Source organism: Melanostigma gelatinosum (genome assembly GCF_949748355.1).
Source record: "Melanostigma gelatinosum genome assembly, chromosome: 14".
NCBI lineage: Eukaryota > Metazoa > Chordata > Actinopteri > Perciformes > Zoarcidae > Melanostigma > Melanostigma gelatinosum.
The window spans coordinates 8,587,812-8,598,735 of NC_136647.1; the positions used below are offsets into that span (position 1 = coordinate 8,587,812).

Below are 10,924 nucleotides of genomic sequence, written 5' to 3' on the forward strand. Positions count from 1 at the left end.
GGGAATGTTGTACTGAAAACACTTATCTTCAGATGATACCCGCTTGTTGTGTCTTGCTCAGAACTGCTGAAGCCTCAGATTAGCTTTGGCTGAACGTCAAAGTATTTTTCCACAGAATCAGGACTGGGGATTTTGGCCTCCCATCTTTTACGCAGGAAACTCTTTAAAGGGAGATTTCCTCAGGGCAGGGTGAACTGGAGGAATGATCGTAGCGATTGAAATCTCTCGCTGTTCATATGGGTATGTGAATAAGACAGACTTCATCTGTACCTGTCATTTTTTTTATTTTAACACTTCATCTTATCATCTCATCCAAAGAAAACAGTGAATCCGTGAGTCATGTCTAAATACCACACTGCCAAGAAAATTCAAACGTATGTACGTACGCTTTTTGTATTTAAAAACAAGTCAAATGCATGCAAGAATACAGAGCGGCTGAAGCTCAACCTCTGTACATATCATCTGTATAAAGTCCAGGGATTTCTTACAAAAAAAACAAAAACAAACGTGGTCCATATGAAATAAAAGTCAAATTCTTTGCAGCTCAGTCTTGTCTTGTCTCGTCATCTCAGGCTCTGCCCACTGGAGCTCTTTGCTCGATGTGCCTACAGTCTGCATGTCTGTGTGCATTTGGTTCCAGTTGTCGCTACCTGAACTGTGACAAAACAAGTTGTTCTGAGTTAGACAGTCAGTCCTGACACATAATGGATGGGAACCAACCACCCAAGTCCAAAACAAGAACGTCAGTGAGTCAGAAGCTTAGAAATCACCGGAGACAATCATGCACTGCAATCAGTTTTCTATTGTATGTTTTATCTATTGGATGAATGTTTACTGTAATTCAAAAACTGACTTGTGCCCAGGAATCGATAACCGTACTTCCAGGAAAAACACAATGTCTCACCAACAGAAAAATGCAGATAATTGATCATTTAGAGGTTTATGCTGGCATGTCTGATGTTTTTTTCTTCCATGAGGTTATTATAGCGTGCAAAAGCGTGGAAGAGAAGAGCGATAATTGTGTGCAGTTTGAGGCCCAGGAGCATTTTCTTATGCATTCAATGTTGATGGCACTCTGAGTTGAGGATGAGGTCTGTGTGTCTGATTTTAGTTTTCATTTACAGATTTTATATTTCACTTAGTTCGCACTTATTTTGCCACCCAGCTGAACTGTAAGCCACCGTTTTAGCACAAAAACAATTAGAAGAAGAAAAATCGCTGCACCTGAAGAGTTGATCTGGTAATATGACCATAATAATGTAATTTCAGGCTGAACTTGGGCATTAAAGCTAAACCAGTTCCGATGTTGTGTTGTTTAGGATTGGATCGTGTGTCTGGTTTTGCATGAGACAGTCTGCACTTGAACACATGTATGCACATAAACCCATGAGTTAACAATTATAGGTTCCTGCAGCTTTTCCTGGTTTCTCTCCATCCTCAGCTACGTTATCGTAGCTCCTCCCCCATGCCCAGGCATGCATCAGACTCCTCCAACATACCTTTCTGTTCTTTGGGGTTTTCCTAAGTGTCGTTTACAGCTTCTTGACTGGAATAACCTGAACGGTGTGGCTTACCTTCCGTTACGATCGACCTCACCCACACTGTTCATCGCAATTGACAGGTGTGAATGAAGGATTTGTATGAACTTTTCCCATGGCGACAGTGAGAATTAGCCGATAACAAGGATATGGACCACGGCACAAAAGCACTGGACTTACCAAATTGGTTGACAACGCAGAAAAAAAAAGATTCATTTAATATAGTTTTTCTGTTGCCAAGAGAAGGAGGATTTAAGTGGACATGTGTGTTCTTTCACACAAGAGCCAACATGATTGAAAGGAATACTCTTTTCTTAAAATAGCAGCGGACTGTGTCTCCACCCTCTTAAGCTTCCTCCTCCTCTGCACATTATATTTGTATTCACACAAATACATTAATCATGCAGATATGGGATGACTCAACGAGTGCCTTCAATAGAGCGAGACGCCTCCTGTGAGCAGCACACACTGTCAAACCACCAACACTGCCAGTGCCCTGCAGCCCTGAACCTGCCTCCTCCTCGCGTAAGTATACCTTTTTTTAAGTCTGACAGATTTATTTCTTCCAGCAATATTTTATGTAATATTACATCAGTCATTCTAAAACTCTTTATATTTAACGTCTTCTTTTTTCGGGGATTTTTTTCATGCTTAAGAAATATATTACAAAGTAGCCTACATTTCTATTCGATATACTCTCTACATTTCTACAACTTTTTTTGAATCTGTATTTGTTTTTCACAGTCTTGGTTGTAAAGCGCGTACACACATCTGAATGGCGAGTAAATCCTGGCCAACACTGATGCTGCTCTTAATAACCTGGCCCGAGAGCACGCATTGCAATGGCCCTACAGGTTGGTCCAGATCTGTCAATTATTCATTTATGAGTCGCATGCCACTCTTCACTTGTTTATCACTTGTGTCGGGTTTTCTTTTGTGCAAGAGGCTGCCTGTTTCAACGCAGATTGCGCATTAACAGTCATACTAAACATACTTTTCAATAGAAAAACACGGTGACACCCTGTAAATCATTCGGTTTCCTCTTGCAGTGGATCCTCCTGAGGACCTTGTGATATTGGACCCTGGTCATTTTGGACATCTCCAGATTAGATGGAGCCCCCCAGCCAGCTTGGTTAATGTGACAGAGTGCTCAAAACGTTATCAGCTGGAGTACTTCGACACATACAGGAACAGCTGGGATGTAAGTGCTTTCATTCAATTCTTGCAGAGGCTCTTAACTTGCCTAATCTCATGCCAGAAATAATCAATATAGCGTGATATTATCAGCTATGTTCATGAGTCAATTAAAATGATGCAGTTCATCTCATACCCACGTATGAGATCCAGACATGAAGATCCAGATTTAACAGTTAAATTAAATGACGTGTTTGATGTCACCATGGAAGCTGCTTTACTTCACACAATCCTAATTGATTATTTAATTATATGCCAAACAAGGAACGTGAAAAGAATGCACATTAACTGATGTATCCAATCGTGTACAAGAGGTTAAACTTCAGCTGCTTCACTCTCTCAGAGGTAGCCAACACGGTGCCCGCGGGCACCCTGTCGCCCGCAAGGTGATCTGTGCAACTTTGTTATTCAGGAAGTTTGGATCAAATAAGTAATAATTGACTTTTAGGCATCAAATTTCCACAATAACCAGCTTTGAACACAGCGTCAGGTTTCCCAGAATAAAATCTCTGGTGGATATTGAAGATTGGGACGCAAACTTTCTGTCCAAAGGCATCTGTTGAATGTTTGAGCGCAGTATGTATGAATAAACTGTAATCTGAATAGCGGGATTGTGTTTCTGGATTGGCAGGCTATCAGGATGTCTACGACGGAGCACAGTGCCCAGTTTGATCTGATGAAAGATGTGAGAGTGAGAGTGTACACCTTGCTGAGTGGACCCTGCACCAACGGCACTATGATCAAGAGCACAAGCTACACTGAACTGGTCCAGAAACCTTCCAGCGCAGGTCAGTGCTCCAGGTGTATAAATGGTGGTAAATACATCAGAATGAGATATTTGGAAAATGTATGAATTGTCATTGATTGGTTTTATTGGCCTTCCTACCTCAAGGTGTTGCGGGGACTGCAGTCCAGGATTTTGTCTGCGTGTACCATAACAGGCAGTACCTGGAGTGCAATTGGGGGGGAAACCCAAAGATGCCTGCCAACTCACGGCAAAATCTGTATTTCTGGTATGTTACGGGCCCATCAAAGTCCTCTTTAGCAATTTCCTCCGAGGTCAGTTGCACCACCTATTTGGTTCAGAACAAAATATGTATTAGATGGATTCCCTTGAAATTTTGTAAAGACATCCATGGCCCTGAGCAGATAAATCCTATTTACCTTCAAGATCCCCTGAGGATGAACCTGAACAACGTTGGTGATTGCTTGATTTGTTTAAATCTACCTAAGTGCCAAGATCTTATTATAATAAGAAATAAAGGCCATTGTCCTTTGAAGAATTAACATGATGGTAGTCATACGGCAAACATCTTCAAACCTCAACAACTCTCAACAAAACTGTCTGGATGGAGCGATAGCACCCATTTAAGCATGTGTTTTGTCTATTCCCAAGGCACAATGGGCTGGAACAGGCAGATGAATGCCCAAAATATCTTATCTCGGGCGGAACCAGGAGCGGCTGCAACTTCACTGAAAAATCCCTCCCGGAGTTCACTGATATCAACTTCTGTGTAAATGGCTCCTCTCCTGAAGGCCCCCTGCAAACTACATTCATCTCCTTGGAAATCCAAAACCACGGTACATGAAGGTTTGCCTTAACATGCAAACTTAATGAGAGCATAGTGATTATTATGGCCCTCATGTTTTACCCTGTGTTTAGGGTCATTACTTGCTCCGCTCACCAACATATATTTGTTGACCTCTCAGCTTCCTGTCACAATCTGTAATCAGGCGTCATTTGTTTTATGTTCATACAGTGAAGCCTGGAACCACAGAGAAGGTGCATCTGCAATCAGGTCCAGGCAAGCAGCTGCAACTACACTGGGAAAGCCCAGTTGGGAGCATTCCTGGACAATGTCTAGAATGGGAGGTGGAACACAAACAAGAGGGACCTGATGGGAAAACTGCTTCGGTACGTAATATGAGCATTTCTGCTTCAGGGTTTCGGAGTATAGTTTTCCACATCTGTCGATTGTTCAGCTGCAAGAGTGATAAAAGTACTGCAGAACCACCTGCAGAAAACAGGATTCGGCTGCTGTGAGAGGCATGTAAGCATAGAGGGAAGAGTCACATAATCCCTAAACTGCAGGCAAAGCAGGCAGACTTGTACACTTAAAAGATAAAATGAAAGAAGCCAGAAGCAGGCAGGTGTAACAGGCAAAACTGGTACCCAAACTCCAGACAGCAATTTATGCGGCGCCAGCAAAGAACAAAGAAATTGAGGTGGCATGAATAGGGATTGACTAACAAGGGAAGTTAGAGCAGGAGGTGAGGAGAGGAGAGGTGAAACTAATCAGGGCAGAGCAGACAATCAAAAAGACGGGAAAACTCACAAGAACGGAAGTGAAACCAAATATGACACACGAGGAGGAAACGGAGGAAACAAAAACCCAAGTGCATAACATACATCATCACATAATTTCTTCTTATATCTAATAATGTTTCCCAGAATTTCTGCAGTGCAATTTGGTGCATCACAGCTAATGTTTTTAAAAGCTGGGTTAATGAGAGACTGAACCGAGTGTGCCATAAAACGAGTGAGCTAAATGAGACTAAATAAAGAAATGTCGATTAATGCAGCTTAAAGTCGATTTAGGCATTGGGATATGTGTGTTGACTCTCTAACTCAAGGTTGTATTGTATTATAATCACTTCTCTACACATTTTTGTTGTTGACAGAAGCTGATTTCAACGAGGCAGAGGAACATAACGCTGCCCTCCAACCATGACAATCAGAAAAACTGCTTCAGTGTTCGGTCCAAGTTGCACAAGTATTGCGCAGCCAACAGCTTTTGGAGCAAGTGGAGTCGTCCGACATGCCACCCAGGTAATGGTGTTTACCAATAGCATTGCAGTAAAACCTGTATTTTGTTTTTGTTATTACGAAGAAAACCTGAAAATATCATTTCTACACCATGAAATCCGTTCATCTGAGTGTCAAGCTTATTTTGAAACTTTCCCAGTCAGTCTTTGTCTGGGTGTCCTCATGAGATATATGTAGCAATGTGCCACAGACGGAGACATTTGAAAAAACTAATTTATATGACACCTTAAATTCCTGAGATTTATTTTTAATCTGGTTTTTCTGGAGGATTAATTCAAAATGTTTCCAGGTATACACATTTTTAAAAAAAAGCTATGAAGCAACTGTTTTGTTTCTACATCAATGAGTCCTCATAAGCTACATATTTTTGGAGTCTGTCCTGGAAGACCCTGATGTGATCATAAAACAGTAAGTTTAATTATTTATTATTTTATATTGCAAAACATAAATTGCATTCAGGTGTACAATATGGCTATCTATTTCAAATACATTATTATTTTCATGCCTTCTGGTCTTTTGTCAAATTTAATTTTACTTTATTTTGCTCTTATCCTTATCCTATACTATACAACAAAAATATCTTTAATAAATGTTTTTTTAATGATTTTAGAATTTGTGAGAGCCATAAATGTAACGACATGTTGTGGCAGTGGCATAATTATCTGCTTGACATGCCAACGTCTAATTGATGTCACTTCAGCAGGTGTGTCAAAAATAACAATGTAATTGCAGGCTATTGGACAGCATCACAACATCATGGCCCTTTCTAATTTATCTCTATTTGTTTTGGGTTTTTTTAGACACTAATGCTGCCAAGATCAGGAAGGATGAAGGAGCATCTGAGGATTGGGAGCATCCTGAACAAAATGTTATGTTATGATCATTTTGAGAGGTTTAAACGTGATAAATGCAACAGCACCACAAATGTATTTTTTGAGCTTCAAACATGAGACATCCAGTGGCCGACATTGAACTTTGTGTTCATTTGTTTGGGGCAATTTTATTAATTTCAAATTTGTGTGGAAATGTGTACCACTTAAAGCACCTTAAGGTCTCTACTTGTAAATCTAGTATTTAAAAAAGTACCTGAGTTCGTGTTGAATTACTTCAATAGAAGGATGTACCACTAGCGACTGAAACTGTCTGCCTTCCAGGTAAAGAGGGAATTGGAGGACAAGGACTGAAATGCACAAATTAAGTGATTATTTTTTCTCCATTGCCTAATGTGACTCCTTGTGACTAAATCCTACAAAACTTATGAAGTCAAACTCTTATTGGATTCTTATACAGGAACAGAGCTGGTTCGTCCTTTCAAAACAGACCATTATACAAACCATGATACTATCTCTGGAATATGGAAATATCCTGTATCTTTATGCTGGTGCCACAACCCTTAAACCACTGTGATTTTACCACTGTGCCGTTTGATTCATTATACTCAAGACAGCTATCACACTTTGGCCACACGGACATGACAAAAGAGGGAGATGCACACAACCAATTTAATATTCTTATTTATTTATTTTTAAAAGCACAAGAGGAAAACTTAAACTTACAGTGGCATGTGTAATCATTAAGTTCAGCAATGTAGGTGGATGCATGCATGAGTGGAAAAACATGAGTCAAAATACCAACCAAAAACCAAATGGGGGTCTAGGGCAGGAAAGAGGCAGTAAACTGAGCTCAAACAGGGTATTTTCTTTAGGAGCACAGGGCCCAGGTGTTGCTAGTGTTGCTGATGAGCCCAGGTGTTTGCTGATGAACATCTGCTACTTCTACCTCTAGTACCTGACAAGAAAGCAGCCAAACAAGCAGGCAGGGTGCAGAGGGTCGTCTCACACTTTTCCAGGATTTATATGATGAAGTTGAAAGCTAATTAAAGACAATTAGCTGCTGAGATATTCAAAAGTTGAGTTTGAAGTGTATTCGTACTCTGCACCTTGCACCACTGGAATGAACTGCTAATCCCTCTGAGGGACTTTAATATTCTTCTTGCTGATGTCTTTAATACTATTTGTGCCTCTTTTAATTAGTGTGTGTGATTTCTGCTTAGCTTGACTTCATTGTCTTATTGTGATGTTATATATATGAATGAATGAATTGTGTCTGTTACCTCTCCACTGTCTTGTGGTGTACCGCAGGGCTCGGTTCTGGGGCCTCTGTTATTTTCCCTTTATCTGTTACCTTTGGGACCGATCATAAAAAGCTATAATGTGTCCTATCACTTATATGCAGACGATATCCAACTTCATCTGTCATTCAAACCCAGCGAGGCATTCACATTAACTAGGCTCCTGGACTGTGTCAATGCCATCAGAGACTGGACGGCAGAAAACTGCTTGCAACTCAACGACTCTAAGACGGAGGTCCTAGTTATTGCTCCAGAGGACATGAACAAATCGACGGTCTCACATCACCCCCGTACTCCGATCTCTCCACTGGTTTCCTGTAGCATCGATACAGTTTAAAATTCTCACCATCACTTACAGAGCACTTCACGGTCAGGCTCTGGCTTATGTAGCTGATCTACTTCGCCCCTATTCACCCGCCCGCACTCTCAGGTCAAACGCTCTAGGTCTTCTGTCAGTCCCACGCACACGATTTAAGAGCCGTGGTGACCGAGCCTTTGAGGCAGTGGCCCCGAGGCTCTGGAATGCTCTGCCTGCAACTCTGCGCCTCGCAGATACTGTGGATACTTTTAAAAGCCAGCTCAAAACCCACCTGTTTAGGCTGGCGTTTGTGTAAAAGTAAACCCATGTCCTAGACCTGCTCTTAAAATATGTTTTACATTTTTATTTTATTTTTTATTTTTTATTTTATTCTTTAATTTTTTAATTTTCTCTGTGTAGATAATTTATTGACCCTAGGGTCACATTGTGTTTTTTATGCTTTTAAATGTCTGCTCTGTTAAGCACTTTGTGATACTACTGTCTGTGAAAAGTTCTATATAAATAAAATTCATTCATTCATTCATATTTATGCAATTTGTTTGCCGGTCTCTTACTGTAACTGGTATACTGTTATAAAGCTTACGCAATACAAATGGGTCCAAATGACTTGTGGTTCTATAAAATGTCCAAATAGGGATCTCCTGCTTTATTTTCAACATTGCATTGATAATCTATTGTTGTTTCTGTAGATCTTAGTTGACTTGTCTTTGTAAGGTTCATGGACAGATGCTTTTATTGATGAAGGGAATACGTAACCTGAACATTGTGTGTGTTTGCTTTGTCTTTAGAGAAGAAAGAAGTGGCACCTGAACCAGGATGGGACATGGTACCTATCTATGTATATATCGCTCTTGCCATCATCGCCATACTGGTGCTGTTGCTGTGTGTGGAGGCAATGTGAGTAAATAAATACAAAGTACACATGGGAGAAGTTTTCCTTCAGGGCTGTCTGCCAGAAATCTGCTTAGGTTTAGTTAACAAACATACTTGGTTAGGTTGAGGAAAGTATCATGTTTTGGGTTAAATGAACGTCTTCCAGGTGCTTTTGGACTCACAATAAAATGAGAAAATAAGCTCACTGCAAACTGTGTTTCCATTTTAGGAAGATCTCGAGACAAGTGAAGAAGCCGGACTCTCTGCTCACCACCCTCTGCCAGAAATTCAGTACTCACGGCGGCGGAGGCCTAAGAAGACAAGAAAACGTGCACCTTCATCGCTCTCAAACACGCCACCTCTGTTGAATGTTTTGTTGTAGAATTAAACCTGTTGGGCTGAAGGCTCCAGCAGGTTACTTCATAGGCTACGTGTTACAAAACAGTATTCTATGAATCCAACATAATGCACTGCGCTTGCTTTTTATTTAGCAAAGGCTTGAATTTACAGGAAATGTAACTGGAATTGTATTTTTTACGATTGTTGTTGTTTTTTTCATGGTTGGCTGTTTTTGCCAAAACACTTTCCAGCTGATTCAGTGAGCAATGACCGACTTCCATGTTGTGGAGAAATAATATAGAATTCTATTTTGAAGTCTTTTTTTGTGTTAAATGGTTTGCTTTTTGCCTTAAGTCTTGCCAAATAGTTCAAATAATGAGTATTGTATTACCATGTCTAATTCCAGTGTACCAGGAGAATGTGTTTGAAGTGGATTTGTGCTTTGTATTGTATTTAACATGAGTATACTGTTTAATTAATGGTATTTTGGGGTGTATGGTTTACTTCATGAGATTTTTGTATGAACCAAATGTCTACCAAGACACTGGACATCAGCAGTGTTTTTTCTGATTGATTGTGTTGCCTATTTCAAATAAAGCGTACTGTTGAAGGCACTATGAGTTGTAGTTTTGTGAATTACTTTAAGACTGTTTATTAAAAGATATTAAATGGATACAACGACTTAATGAAAGTGTCACAGTGTGTTTTTCAGGCATTGACAATATAGTTGAATCTGATCTTCTCCTAGTTGAATCCTTTCCTTGAAAACTCATCACTAACATAAAACATGTTTGTATTGTCTGTTGACTAGAGGTAACTAGAGGAATGGTTCTGTGAATATATATATAATTAACATCTGCTTAAACTTGTCTGTCATGACTGAAAGAGCTGGAAATACCTATAAATACAATTTGTATTCTCCGTTGTATATATACGCCTTACGATATAGTAGTATAAACAGGAACAATGATAACACTCGGTTGCAATATGCGCATAATGTTTCTGTAGTTGTCTCGCTGCATTTTCACAAAAATCAACCTCAATACTAGCTGTGGAACAACAATCTCAATTTCTCAGTTCCATATGAAATTAAATGTAATGAGTGCTTGGAATTCCTATAGTAAGCAGTGTTCTGTCATTTAAACTTCATACAGTGTTCTGTCATTTCAAACAGTGAAGAGATACATCTTTGGTTTCCAGGTGTAACATCAGATGTTAAAACAACAGCAAATAATCGTATTTTCCAACTGTGACGTACTGAAACAGCAGTGTAAGGGAAGAAGCAGGATGGGTTTCTATTTATTTATATGGTCCATGGTACAAATGATATTTTATGATGACACCAAATTTACTTCTGAAGATAACCTGCTTTTAGTGTATACAGTAAGGAAGACCTTATTGTTTTGCTATAGCTCTCGTTGCCCTCTAGTGTTCAGACAATCTATAGCACCCACCACGTAGATGAAATTAGGGTCCTTTATACTTTCAGCAGATTCTCTTGTGATCTACAGATGAAATGATTGTGCACAATATATTTCACTTACCTGTGTGCAGCTGTCCATATCAATGTTTTTTTTTCATTTTACATTTGATATGGATATTTTGGCACATGTGAGTGTGATGAAGTGGTTATGATGCCACTACTCATATACAGGCTCGATCATTACCTTTGTGTTTAAGAAGATCAAATTTGGATTGAAACT

The 10,924-nt window shown here is 39.7% G+C and overlaps 1 protein-coding gene across 1 annotated transcript; it reads left to right on the forward strand.

The window, feature by feature from the left end:
- The first annotated feature begins 1,948 nt into the window (after positions 1–1,948).
- Positions 1,949–9,818, forward strand: il13ra2 (interleukin 13 receptor, alpha 2). Its single transcript, XM_079283022.1, is given in 11 exon segments — positions 1,949–2,063; positions 2,283–2,392; positions 2,588–2,739; positions 3,364–3,520; positions 3,625–3,745; positions 4,129–4,313; positions 4,493–4,647; positions 5,415–5,562; positions 8,798–8,906; positions 9,112–9,159; positions 9,161–9,818. Coding segments are annotated over 10 exon segments (1,191 nt in total). The 5' UTR covers positions 1,949–2,063; positions 2,283–2,313; the 3' UTR covers positions 9,198–9,818.
- Positions 9,819–10,924: the final 1,106 nt, after the last annotated feature.